Source organism: Motacilla alba, chromosome 10 (assembly GCF_015832195.1).
Source record: "Motacilla alba alba isolate MOTALB_02 chromosome 10, Motacilla_alba_V1.0_pri, whole genome shotgun sequence".
Taxonomy (NCBI): domain Eukaryota; kingdom Metazoa; phylum Chordata; class Aves; order Passeriformes; family Motacillidae; genus Motacilla; species Motacilla alba.
This window is the reverse complement of record NC_052025.1, coordinates 7,152,711-7,166,909: the sequence shown is the minus strand read 5'-3', so window position 1 is coordinate 7,166,909 and position 14,199 is coordinate 7,152,711. Positions and strand designations below refer to the sequence as shown.

The following is a 14,199-nucleotide window of genomic DNA, read 5'->3' as shown; positions in this document are numbered from 1 at the left end:
AGCAAAAATTCTATCTGCTGCCCTTTTCTTTAAACAAGTTCTTGTAGATATTTGCATGTAGCTTACTGATCCTAATCAGATATAGATCTTTTTCTCTCTCCAACTGCATTTCTGTGAGGTTGCTTTTACCAAGAGTTGTCCAACAACAGTAGCAGTCATCTTGGAAATATAATAATTGTCCTCTAAATAATTCCTTAGTTAGAATCTTGGGAAGGCTGCACAAATTTGTTACAGCCTCTGAGCACAGTAAGAGCACAGTGGAACCTCAGTCCATTAAGCAAGTTCCTACATAAAACAAAACCCCTTTCTTCAGTTAACAGCTACATTTTTAATTAGTCATTCATTTTACCACGAATTTAGCTGTATTTTTTCCTGTGTCAGTCTTGCTAAAGCAATTACAGCAGAATAAATTCTATGTAATCCCTCATATTATAACTTTCTGCCTATATTTTATTAATAAATACAGCTATTGTACACATGTGATTCTAATTTGTGTCTATAAAGTAATACTTTACTGTATAATATTTACTGTATAACGTATAAAACATTGTTACAATTAGGCTCCCATGTGACAATGAGAGCTTTTGAGAAATTACCCAGCTGTTGAGAACACAGCCACGTGCTGCCATTGGTATTCTAGGAGCTGTTATGACCTTAGTTTTCAGGAATGCCTTCTGCTCTTCTGTCCCCATCCTGTGACATAACGTATGCAATGGCATGCATTGCTGCCATTATTTGTATTCATATATCAATTTACAAGCTCCAGAAAAAAAGTGCAAATTACTTCCTTTAACCATGATTAACTAAAAATTTATCTTTTAATATTATGATGTGGTTAAAAAAATAAGGCCTAGGGCAAGTTTTCATCTGCTGTACTTGTTTAACCTTCACATTCTTAACATTGCTTTTGGATTTTTTTTATGCAAGAATTCCCAATGACTTTTGGAAGTCCTTTACTGAGATAAATCTGTAACTGAGAGTTGCTTAACTGGGATGGAGTGTTCATGCAAGTTCATAAGTAACTGATGCAAAGCAGGGAAGAATGCTGTGGCCACTGAAATTTTTATCGGTCTTTTTTTTTGCAGGGACAGTAATTGATACAGATATTCACTGTGTTCCCCACATGATCTCTATCATAAAAAGCCCTCTACAGTGTAAACCACAAATGCTGTGGTAACATTTGCTGTGCCTGTAAAAGTATTTTTAGAGATTTGCAGGGAGTCTCAGAAAGATTGGAAGCAAGATAAGTATTTCAATAGCCCTACAAACTTTGTTCTTCAGCACCAAAGTTTCAGTAACAGCTGTTAGGTAGTTTGAAGGTTTTCTTTGAGCTCAGTTTTTTTTCCAATTAAGTCCAATAGTGAGGTAAAACAAACTAATTTTGCATTCTTATCTTGAGTCTGTATCGATTAGGTAGCTTTTTAACATCTTTACACATGGAGAATATATCTTCCTTGTGGTTGTTGAATATGGAGCAGAAATATTTACAGAAACTATAAAAAGTTGTCTATCAACAAAACAAGCAAAACCCACCCCCTCTCCAAATCTAGAAGTTGGTGCCCCTCCAGTACAACAGACGTGAAATTGACTCATGGAGGGGAGCAGTGTTTGTATCCATCATCCAGCAGAGTCTGTTGAAAGAGAGCTTTTACTACTGCCATACATACAGAAAACTGCAATTCTCTGTTTCACTGAGTTCTGGGCACTTGTCTGCAGGTACCAGTCTGTGTTTGATAAAGAGAAACTTTACTAAGACTAGTCAGCAGCTTAAAAGTAAGGTACTGTTTCAGAGGTTCAGACTTAAGTATAAAGAAAACAACTGGAAAAGATGTTTGGAGATGGATTTGATGTTCCAGAACTCAGTGTTCTGCCACATGATGTGCCTTTTATAGAACAGTTTAGAGTTGAGTTCCTTGCTGCAGAATGTATATGGTAAACATCAACAATATCCAGTGTGGGTGTGAAATGCCTTGAATGAGTACTGGGAATAACATGGACTTCTTGAAGCAGAAAGTTTTGTCCAAGATTGTAGCTGTAAATCTCATCTGAAATCATTTATATGTCTTGAGTTATGAGACAGAACACACTGCTTATTGCTTAGGTGTATGTAGTTTATATATATACATACACACAGTATAATATAGATAAATATAATTTAAGTCTCTTATTAAAATTTCTGTCTTCTTTCTCTAATAGATTGAACAAATGAGGACAGAGCTACTTCAGGAAAGAGCTATAAAGCAAGACTTGGAGTGTGACAAAATTTCGTTGGAAAGACAGGTAATTATGTCTGGTTGTAAATGACCACTTTCAGAGGAGCTGTTCTGCCAAGGCTTAACAGTCCTTCAGGAACACGGTTGAAGATATAATTTAAAGTAATTGTGATTTTAGTTGAGTGTTTTCTTCTGTAGTAGTAAACATTCTTCTGCAGTTCAGTGGTCTTTGAAAGCAAGGTTACTTATCATAGCCCTTAGGTGAGATCCAGAGGAAAGATATCTCAACAAGACATAGTATTATTTAAAAACTCAAGAACACAAAACAGAATGTTATGGGAATTTAGAGAACATGTTAGTATAACACACCTAATTAGGTGCCTTCAAATATGTGACATTGATCTCGTCTTAATTGTTTGAGAAAAAAGAATGCCACCTACTGGTATATACTATGTACATTCTTATACTTTAGTTCTGATCTTTCTGTCATAGTCCTTTTTTCTGTGTTTGAGACCTGAGATCATGCTTTGATTTTCTGTAACAAAGAGCTTTATTTCTCTGTTCGTCATATAACTCTTTATTTGTTGGGGTATTTTTTTCTGTCAATTCTTTGACTAGGTCCCCATTGAAAACCTGTATTACCTAGCCTCAGAAAAATGTTAGTGTAAATTTTAGCAAAAATTCTCCTTTTACAAATCTTTTTTGAGATATTTTTTAGTAGAAATAGCATTGGAGAGTTAAGAAAGGCAGGGGGAGGCCCCAGTAATAGCTTTGATAAATAAAGCAGTATTGGATATAAATAATTTCCTTGTCTACTTGTTCTAGACATACACCAGTGATTTACAGGGCAAAACACAGAATTTTACAAAAGAATTGGGTGGAGCATAAGACTGCTCTGACAGAGTATTTGAAAAAAAAAAAAGGCTCATTAAGAGGTACTGCTGGAAGGGGCTTGCAACTACCTGAGGTTTAAGTGTCCATTTAATTCTAAAACTTGAACTGAAGCTGAACAGTAAATTCTTTTCAATAAGCCACAGTAGTAGAAAATTTGTTTGTAGTAAACTGTAAAATCTCAATGACTTTCCATGATCACTAAATACTATGCTGATCGCTGTACATACTGATACATATTTTCCTGGAGACATGAATTTGGTGTTAAGGTGATATTTGTCAATCTGAGCAAGTGTGTATTAACCAAGTGTGTTCCAACCACAGAACAAGGACTTGAAGAGCCGAATCCTTCACCTGGAGGGTTCTTACCGATCCAGTAAGGAGGGACTTGTTGCTCAGATGGAGGCAAGGATCACAGAGCTGGAAGAACGACTTGCAAATGAAGAGAGGTAAAACCAGTAATGTTAAGATCAAAACATGCACATTTATGCTTGTTGTAACGGCCTCTTGCTAATATTAAATCTCTCTTACAATTAACCTGCTTTTTTCCCCACCAAATTAAAATGGTTACTGTTTCATAAAAGTATTGCAAATTTTCTTTTTTACTGCAAGCACAGTAGAAGTTTGTCTTAAAATTTAAAACTAGGCACAGTGTTCCATAGCTCCTTATTTTGTGAAAGTCTAATATCAGGAACAGGCTTAGAAATATTAACTGTACTGTAACATCCACTTTCACGTTTGCTTTTTGTTTAATCTTGGAGGAGTATACTTTTGTTGCTAAATGTTGCCGTGGTGTCAGAAGAAATTCTCCTTAGTAATTTTTGCTTATGAACAAATTTCTCAATATGTTGCATGGAATCAGTAAATCCAAGCAGGGACTCTAAGTATTTATTTAATTCTTATAAGATTGTTAAAGAATTAAATTATCAGGATTGGGAGCATTTCAGTTCCTTTTTTACAAACCTGTCTTTTCTTGGTTGTGGTTTTTTACTAGGGATAGAGTCAATTTCCAACTAAGTAACCGCAGACTTGAGAGAAAAGTGAAGGAGTTAATGTTGCAAGTAGATGATGAACATCTGTCATTGACTGATCAGAAGGACCAGGTAAGGGGAAAGACTAATATTCAAATATCTGATATTAATCCTACTAGCGCAAACCATTATGTATAAAAGATACAACACAAATAGGAGTAGATTCTGATTACTCTGTTGTTTATGAACTCCCATTTAGTGATATTTGCAGCTGCCATTGCATCATGTGTTTTTGTCTAGTACTAAATTGTTATTAATTTTGAAAATTATGAAAAGAAAGTTACAGAAGCGATGCTAATTTAAGAAATAAAGCAAATAACATACCGTTATTGATCCTATAAATATACCAACAAGTAATCTGTTTTGCCACCATAAAATTTTGTTTAAAGAAAAAAAGCTGTTTACTGTTAAATACAGGCTGTAAGTCCAAGCATACACTAGTGTTCCAGTAGCAGTGTGCTCTACCTTTACTGTGGTCTTTGTTGATTAAAACATGGTTTGTTTCAGCACCTAAGCCAACAGTTAATATTCTGCCTGGAGAATGTGCAGAGTGTTTCAAATTGCAGACATCCATTACAGGAATGATCTTAAACAATCCTCTGGGTTTTTGGAGTGTATTTTAGAGTATCCGTCTGTTAAAGTTGCTTAACTTAGACACACTTATAACTCTACTCTGTTGTAATTGATCACCAGCTCTCTTGCTATCACATAATACTGTCTTACTCTTACTCAAAGCTCTCTTTGCTTGCTGCTGGTTTTTCTTTGTAAAAAAACAGTATCACATTATTTTTCTTAAAGTCTAATGCTGACTTTCAAATATTTCTGAAGCAGAGGATTACAGTGTCACTACACTGGCAAAGTTTTGTCTTTATTCTCCCTCTCATAGATGCTGGAAGAATAAAATTCCTTTGTTAAAATAGTCCTCTAATCAGATGACATGTAAATATTGCAGTTGAGTTTGCGTTTGAAAGCAATGAAACGTCAAGTTGAAGAAGCTGAAGAAGAAATAGACAGACTGGAAAATGCTAAAAAGAAACTTCAGAGAGAACTTGAAGAGCAACTAGACATAAATGAACAATTGCAACAACAGCTTAACACTGCAAAAAAAGAATTAAGGTAGGATGAGTTGTCAGACCTTCCAATTATGTATCACACCACTTCCCGCACATTTGACCACTTGCTCTTGTAGTCAGGACTTCCTCTGCAAGTTTGTCATCAGCACACACAGTTTGACACAGACCTGTGAAACTCTCTAGGTGTCCCAGCCTTCTTTCCAAGATCTCCCTACTGAATAAAGTCATTGAGGCAGGGAATATAAAATGGAAAAAAGTGGTGGTGCTACAAATGGTGCTAAAAATTTCCCTAATGGCTGAGAGGTACAGTCTTCCTCTGTTAGTTTTCCTTGGCCATCTGTGAGCATCCCAATGTGCAAAGTTTACACTCTTCTCTCTCTTCCACTTTAGTTAGAGGTGCTTGAAAAGGTGATTGCTTGATCTTGTGCATGTGTCCTTCATGTGAGATGGAGTCTATGATAACCCCTGCTGCAGCACTTTGGCATCCTTCAAAAATGTAAATCCCGCCTGTCAATGTTTAACGCTTTCTCTAAGTGTTCTGTGTGTAGACATGCTGTTTTAATAGCAAATATGTGTATTTTTGTTTCAGTAGACTGAAGAAGTCACCAAGTAAAGCGTTGGCTGATTCTGATGATGATGACGACGACGATGATGATTTCAGCACGGATGGTGATAGTCTCTGTGAAGTACCTTCAGGAAATAATTTCTCAAAAGATGATGACACAAAAATCTAAATAAGTGTGGATGCAATTATTTGAAAGTACTGGAAGAATAACATAAATTACCAAGAAACTGGATATTCTAGAAGCCAAATGACATAAAGGGATTTAAGAGTTGGGAATATAATGTTTCCATCCATATTGTGCCATTTTCATACTTAGATCTCCACTGTTTATTATAGAAAACAGGATTGCATTATAAAACACCTATAAAACTATATATATCTATAAACTGCTATTGAAAACGTGGGAATAATACTTCACATTGGAAATGGGATTTTGCTAAAATTCTGTTCAAGTAAAAAGCCATCTGATATTAATTAAAAATTAGTTTTTAGTTATTAAAAGCTTTTCCCTAAAATTAAGGAAACTATGGAAGATTATTTAATAATTGTAAGTAAGGGGAAATTATGTATAAAATGTAAATATTTTGAATTTGATCTTTTTATTGACTACTTTAGTACTATTTTGTAAAGTTTCAAATATTATATAAATCAGTTTGATATGTAAAATCTTTAAGTTTATATTGAATGCTATGTTTGGGTTTTCACTAAGAGGAAAACAAATGAAAATGAATACATTTCATGCATTACAGAGCAGATTAATAGTTCCTGGGCCAGGAAGTACATTTAAATACCAGTGTAAGTTTTATTGTATGTGTTCTGTATATTAGAGGTCAAATGTTAATCCTGCCTGTTGACTTTAAAAGGACCATCACATCTGCATGAGGAGAGAGGCTTGGCTTCAACTTCTGTGTAAAGTTCATTTGGGAAGCTTTCTGTTCTTAGCAGGGAAGGGTGAGAATGATGTCAGTCATTACTTAGTGTCTTTCATTTCCTGAAAGGAATTCAGTTCTGCCACAGGCAGAATGTTATAGGCCTGCTGATTTGAGGACATTGGGACAGTCTTATCTTGCAAGTTTCTAAAGAGTCCCACTTGTTCCAGTAAAATTACTTTTGAATTAAGTACATGCTTAACTCTCGTTAATTGAGTTAATTAACTCATTAATTGATATCAAAATTTTATGCTGCTGGCAAGAAATTGCACCAAGGAAACAGAAAGTATGTAATTTGATTCTTCTTTCTAAGTTCTTCTTGACCATCTACTAGATATATAATGCAGTCCATGGTCATATCTGCAGATATATATTGGTATTTCAGTTTACAGAAGTATCTGTATTTTGGGTTATCCATCTAGTCAACAAAGTGGGAAATTTAAAAGAAAGAGCATTGAAGATTTTATTTTAAAAACATTTTCTATTTTGTTGTTAAAAATATTTTTTGCCATTTGCATTACACCAGACTGGTTTTTCTCCTTTGCAAATCTAGAATTCTAAGGAAAGGGCATTACTACAAAATTTTGTTAATAAACCATGGTTAGGTCCTGTCTATTTATCAGTATTTGTCCTCAGTTACAGGTTAGCGAGCACTTGTTCATTGATTTGATCAAGTAATCATGGAATTGTAAAAAATACTTTGAACTGAACTTGCTGGGAGCTTCTATTATTCCCACAAAGGAATCTGCTGCAGAGAACAGATTTAACAGCTCTGACAGTGAGGCTGGCAGATGTGGTTAAGGCAAAAGTCCTGACAATGGCAGTATCCATTTTCATACAGTTACATGAAATGAAACTCCTGCCTGCGAGCTCAGAAATATATTCCTGCATAGCAGATCACCCACTCTTTGCCGTGTCATTCCCTTCAACTTGCTTTTGATCATTTGAGTTATACAGGAAATAATAGGAATGGCATAGTTGTCGATGAATCTTGTATCTTTTCCAGTAGCATGCACGTGGAATATTTTGCAATATTGGCATTACTATTTTGACATCACGGGAACAGCCTTTCATCCAAGAAGATCTGTGCTACACTGTACTGAAAATCATCATAGAAACTGCTGTGATTTATCTGTTGTTTCATTTGCATGTTTATGTAGACTTAACTTCAAGCAACTGATTCCAATCCCCAGTACTCTATCCTATAATGTTCATAGATGACTTATTTCAAACCACTGGAAAAAAAAATCACTTAATATTGCATCTACCTCCAGTTACACTAAACTGTAAAAGAAAAATTCACTTAAAATAAACAGTCAGTGCTCTCAGTTCTACTTTGTGCATATACCTTGATATGATAATTGAATTTCATACAGAAGACGTTTAAAACATAACAAGAAAGTAATTATCTGGGAAATACTGATGCTGTAAACAAATTTCTGCATTTTCTTCCCTTTGGATACCTACTTTCTTTGTAACTTGTAAAACAGGTGGCAGGTGTAACATCTAGAAGACTCCTCATTTGATCTTAGAAGGAGGAAGACAATATTGTTGCAGACTCCTACAGGCAGCAATTCTTCTTAGTAAATCTCTTTTTCAGAAGAAGAACTTGTCTTTAGTTTGTTCATTTGGACTTGCCAGTGGCATTTCCTCTTTAGAGTTCTCAAATAATATGACTGAAAGTCTTAAGACACTGAAAAGGATATTTCAATTTATTCACCAAGCAGTTGGTAGCTCTGTTTCTCGATACTTGTTAACTTTGGTGATGGTAAAATCATCTTCATTGCTGCAAACAAAATTTATAGTAGTTTACGGTCATCTTATTTGTTCACTCCACCTCCTGTTCGCTCTCATCAAAGATCATGTTCAGTCAAAGTTTAGTTTAGAAAAATTTTCCTGTTTTTTCCATGTAATATATTTTTAAATGAATTTCAGAAGAAGCTCTTGACCCATAAAAGGAAGCAAGAGGGGGTATATGTCAAGAAATATGGTTAAAGGGCACTTATTGCCTAGAAGTTTTTATAAATATCAGAGTTGCTAGTGTATTACAGAGACATGGCTTGAATTCTGAGCTGTACAGACCTTCAGTTTTCTTCCACAGTACTACAATATCTCATAAACAAACAGACCTGAGCTGAATCATGTTTTCTATAAGCCTAAACTGATGACTTTTATAGTGGGTGCTTGTCTCTCAGTGTAAGTAATCTATAGTGAACAGTGAACTTTTGGTCCTTTCTGGGATTAATGGCCTTGGTTTTCTGAGTCTGTTATGGTAGATAGGAGAAGATAAATTACTTCTACAAGAGGGTTTTTTCTGTTTTAAATCACCAACATTTGGCAAGTGCTCCAAGATCTTTACATGGCAGTTTCTATACCGTACAAAATATGTTAATGTTTAACAAGTGAAGAAAATCCTCCTGTCCTCCATAGACTCCTCACTCACTAAATAATGAAATTAAAGATACTCATCACAATAATGCATTTTAATGCCCTTGAGTTTGGAAGGCATCCCTTTTCATTAAAGCATTAAGATCTTTCAGACACCGTATCTCTTGTTAGTGCCTGAAAAAGTAAAAAGGAAAAGTTGTCATCTTCTTGCTGTCCCCTGTACCTGTTTCCCTGCACTGCACTTTATTTAAGGAAACTGCTGTACTATGCAAATACTTTAATTCATCACTCTGCTTTTTACTGTTCAATCACCAGGCACGTTTTCCCCCCACAACTCTTGGTGATGAGGCTGTAACTTGTTCATTAATCTGTGTATTCCCCTGATTTATCCTCTTCTCAACTTAATTCTTCCCTTTTCCTGATTAAATAATCTGTTCTGATTTATAAATGATTTTCTAAACTGTTCCAGAAGCCATGTGTTTTCCTAATTTTTTTACAGACCAGCTGTGTGCTTTGCTGAGTGAGCTACATAGTGCAATAGCTTCAGCTTTTAAGCCTTTTCTGGATCACACAGCATATTTTAGTAATTAAATGTTGATTCTTTTCACTTACTGGAGCTTCCTATCCTGTGAGTAGGGCTACACATTTCAGCTGCTTAATTTCTAGCAACTGTACTTCTCAAGTAACATTGCAAAATGTTCAAAGACTTTGCTGAAAGAGCAACATTCTTTAGAAATTGCCAGGGTTTGTTTCTTACACATTTAATTTTATTTTTTTTTCATAAGGTTCTGACTAGGTCACATGTTTAACCCCCTGACCCTACTACATATACTGAGGGAAATTTCATTGGCATCTCAAAATTTACTCAGGAGAACTGGGCTATTGAGAAAAAGAATTAATAGAATTATTAGAAAGATATTTTTGTATTACAGGTTTTTCTTTAAACATGTAAGAAAGGAAATACTTAAGAAGAAGGGGAGTGAAGTTCAGCAGACAAGGCCCAGTGCAGTAGTCAGTTTGCCTCAGCTACCTCAGTAGCAGCATGACAGCCCCTTAATGGTTGGTACCAGTGACCCTTATGTGAGGTCAGCAGGGACTGTTTTATGTAAGCTGGGACATTTGATCCTTTTTCCATTTCTAATAACAATTTACTGCTTTATTTAGATCCTGAAGCTCCATGCCATTAGCAGAACAACAGGCAATAAAAAAATTTACTTAAATTAAATTCAGAGCATAGGTGAAGGATGAGAATTTAGCCTCTCAAGTTTCGAGTAGGAAAACTGAAGGAACACTTCTATGTGAGTGCAGAGGAGGAACTCGCTACAGGTAACTCCATTACAGGTAACCTGAGTTTTGCTTTGCCTTCTGTGTACTTCTACTTTTCAGCAGAATGGGCTTTCTGAACAGTGCTTCATGTGTTAGGTTACAAAGCTATTTTCACTGGTTTCGAGTACTCCTTTCATCTTGGTTGTATGCAGGCTGGCTAGGATGCCTACCAAAAGGCATAATGAGAGGTAAGGAAAAAACACAGCAAGATTCAACTCAGGATCCAGTTCTGATTAATTTGATTTTGACCTGACCTTCATTCTTAAAGATCCTGGCACACATCTGAGATGGAAAGTCTGGCTCTGCAGTCACCAGCAGGCTCTGTGGAGTGTCTTTTTTGCAGAACAACAGCCTTAAGTATAGATTTCCTTGCTTTATGGGGAGTTTCAAATCTGGTTTTCTTCAAACAAGAAAATGGTTTATTGTGAAACAGGTAGAATGGCTGTGAAAAGCGGAAAGGAGAAATAATACAGTGAGTCCAATAAAACTATGTAAAAGCAGTAAAATCAGCCAACCAAAGAGAGGAAGCTTCCTGAATTAGGCTACGTGTACTTTAAACACAGCCCACTGTGCCTTGCTATTTCAGGACATATTGTGTATGGTGTCCAGCTATTTTAGAGATAAGATCAAATTCATAACTTAGAATGTCCCTCCCAAATGTGAACTTCTTAAGCATTACTGAGTCACAATGGAAAACTATGGTCTGTGTGGATATAACAAACCAACTAAAAATGCTCACAAACGTGGAAATTCAGTTTTCTAAATGAAACAGGTTCCATTTAGAGACCCTGCTGGGCCAGCTGCTTACAACACAGCAGCCCTATAAAGGTGCAGGTAAGTGTGTCAGGACTACCAGGCTGTGCTGCTGTGCTTTCTAACAGAGTATTGATGGTCTCTCTTACCCTTCCCAGTTGAGGTTCTTCTTCATCAGTGACAAGTGCAGACTCTGTTGGAAGACCCAATGTGTGGCTTAGATGTGTTAGGCCGGAGAGGAAGTGAAGAGACCTGACCACGAGATGTCCAGGAAACAGAGTTAGCATTAGCTTATTCACAGCAATTACAAGTTCCCAGGTGCTGACAGAAAGGTGTGGCTGTTTGATAGGTGGCTGTTGGGACATTCTGTGTTATTTTGGCAAGTTTAGAGTTTTGGGGTATTTTGGTCAGAGGGTAGGGAAGAAAAAACACCCCTGTCCTGGTTGTACTCTCCAGGTGTCTGCTGGTTCTTCTCTTTCTTGTGGGTGAAATCTGACTGTAAGCCTCTTGGTGAGTGTTGGTATTCACCTGGTGGCTCTTAATGTAAAGCCTCACAATGCTTTTCCAGGGAATGCAGGTGCTTACCACTCAAAGCTGGATTGCCCAAGCCTCAGGAGGCTGTGTCTAAACTGCAGCATCCATTCATGTCAACGTGCCATGACATGACATTAGCAGCTGCAGCTGAAGGGCAGTGCAGGTGGGCGGAAACTGGATGGGCGGCAGTGGAGGTGCAGGAGGGCGGAAACTGGATACCAGGAAGCTCAGCTGGTGGTGCAGTCGGCTCAGCTCTGTTCTGTGGGGTGTCAGCACCAGTGCACAGGGTAATTCCTGCTCTGAATAGGTCTCCACTCTCAGTGATTAAATAGTCCTGCACTTCCTATGCCTGCTCAGTCTGGAGCACTAGATATCAGGCAATTGAGCTTTGATTCCACAAACTTTTGTAAAGTCTTGTCATTTTAGCTTTTCTTTTCAAGAATAAAAATACCAACCAAGCACAGAGGAACTGTGCCTCTTACCACAGTTGTGAGTGTGCCCAGCTGCCAGCTGTGAGCCCTGGGAGGATGCTCTGAGGATGAACTGAATGGAGATAAGAATCAGATACAAGCAACATGTTTTAACTTTGACTGGCACTTTATCTTGTCCGTGTAATTTTTCTTACCACCTTTACCATTTTTAAGAATTAGAAGTAATGTAGAGGGAAAATGGGATATTAACACCCAATTAACTTTGCTGCTCCTCTGAAACTATTCTGTGCTTAGCAGAGCTTGGCATTTCTGGCTCTCGTGAAAAAAAAAAAAATACTGTTTTTCGATGGAAGACGTTTGGAAATCTTAAACTGGGAGCTGCAGTGGGGTCTTGGATGAACTCCGGGATGTCTGGGAGAAGTGGCGGGGGAGCGCGGCCCGCAGGGGGCAGCAGAGCGGGGCGGCTGCGGCCCCTAGCCGTGAGTGCTTCGGTGCATCTTCGGCGCCTCCTCCATGGAAATCAATTCTCTGTTGAAATACGAGACAGAACTGCCAGGTTTCCCTTCAGGAAGCAGTCTGTTCAGAAAGTGACATGCTGCTCCACAAAAATCCTTTTCAGTGTAGTACCACAGTCAAAGTAGCATTCAAGGTTTTAAGGTGCATGAAGTGACTGATATGAGAAGGAGGATGGTGCTTTCCTATAAAAATGTTGGTGCTATAGGTACTCAGATACTATAGCATAACTCTGTAAGAAGACAGAAAATTGAGTGGTTCTGAGTCTGAAGCAATTAATTTATGAAGCACAGAAAAAGCTCAGAGTATCTCGACTGTTCAGTGACACTGTAACAAGGTGACAACCTCCAGAATAGAGTAAGGATAATAAAAATTGGTACTTTTTTTTTTTAATATACAGCATGATTAGACACACTGGTATTGATGGTGATAATTTATCAAAACACAGAAGTTCACAGCTGGTAAGAACACCCATTATTCATGAAAATGTGATGGCTGGAGTTAGGCCAGAGAAAGATCAATCTAACCATACCATCTGTACGTGTGCTTGTTTACCTTTCCTGCACTGCAGACATCCAGCCTAGAGATAAGGAAGTTTATGTCAGGTTCCCATCAGGGTCAAAACTTCAGCCAAATATCTTTTTCTAGATGCTTCCTTTGTTGTCAGAAAATCACGTATAAACTGAAATTATTCCAAATGATGATGAAATCCTGCTTATGGTTACAGCAGATTTATGCAGAAAAGGCACCCTATTAAACAGGAAGATTTGTTTGTATGGGTAGGATGCATAAAGTGTTCTAGTTATACTCATCTTCCTTTGCAATTCACGCCCACGTTGGGCACTGTCCTTTGCATAAGCCAAGGAGAGGAAAACAATATTCTATTGAGAAATCTACAGAAATGTTCAGCAGGAATGCAATTATGGAGGGCACTTTAACATTTTTTGTCCAATGTTAAATTCTATGGGATCTTTTTGTCTGTGCTCTCGTCTCTTGTTAATCCATCAAAATACTAAATGTGTGTATTAACAGAGGAAAACCCCAAAATTCATAGAGATTCTGTAACTCCAGTTATATGAGAAGTGGGAAATGTACCAAAATGTCTCAATAAGACTTTGCTAACACTGTCTGCTGTCAGAATATTTTGGTGTACTTTTCATTCTAATCCTTTAGCAAAAGTACACTGTCATAGGACAGTGGATTAAGATCTTGAAAGTGTTTGTTACTCCTCCACATGGTTTACTAAAAACAAACTAGAAAATTAACAACCATCAGGTGTTTTCAATGTATCCAATGCACGCTATTAATATATTATAACCTCTGTTCTACAGAAGTAGAAATTACTGGGAATTTGGCTATGGATTTTAGAGGGAGGAGGATTGGATCTTGTGTCACTGTATTAATCATTAGGTAAATGTTTCTCTAAAAGGTAGGATTATAGAAATTTCCAGGGGCAGACTGATGGTCTAACATCCTGTTTTCAACAGCTTGAATTCCCAGTGCCCCATAGGAAGGCAGATCCCCTCCTTTCCTTCCCTTCCCCCCATGTCAG

The 14,199-nt window shown here is 37.1% G+C and overlaps 1 protein-coding gene across 4 annotated transcripts in view; it reads left to right on the top strand.

Annotated features, from left to right (window-relative positions):
* CGNL1 (cingulin like 1) overlaps window positions 1-8,036 on the top strand; it is a 54,998-nt gene extending 46,962 nt beyond the window's left edge. For 3 of the 4 annotated variants that reach the window (XM_038146831.1, XM_038146833.1, XM_038146832.1), the window contains exons 15-19: window positions 2,197-2,280; window positions 3,429-3,553; window positions 4,099-4,207; window positions 5,088-5,251; window positions 5,798-8,036. In XM_038146831.1, the coding sequence (XP_038002759.1) occupies window positions 2,197-2,280; window positions 3,429-3,553; window positions 4,099-4,207; window positions 5,088-5,251; window positions 5,798-5,942 (627 nt within the window). In that variant the 3' untranslated portion in view covers window positions 5,943-8,036. The remainder of the gene's footprint in view (window positions 1-2,196; window positions 2,281-3,428; window positions 3,554-4,098; window positions 4,208-5,087; window positions 5,252-5,797) is intronic. The other variant, XM_038146834.1, reaches the window with a different exon arrangement.
* Window positions 8,037-14,199: the final 6,163 nt, after the last annotated feature.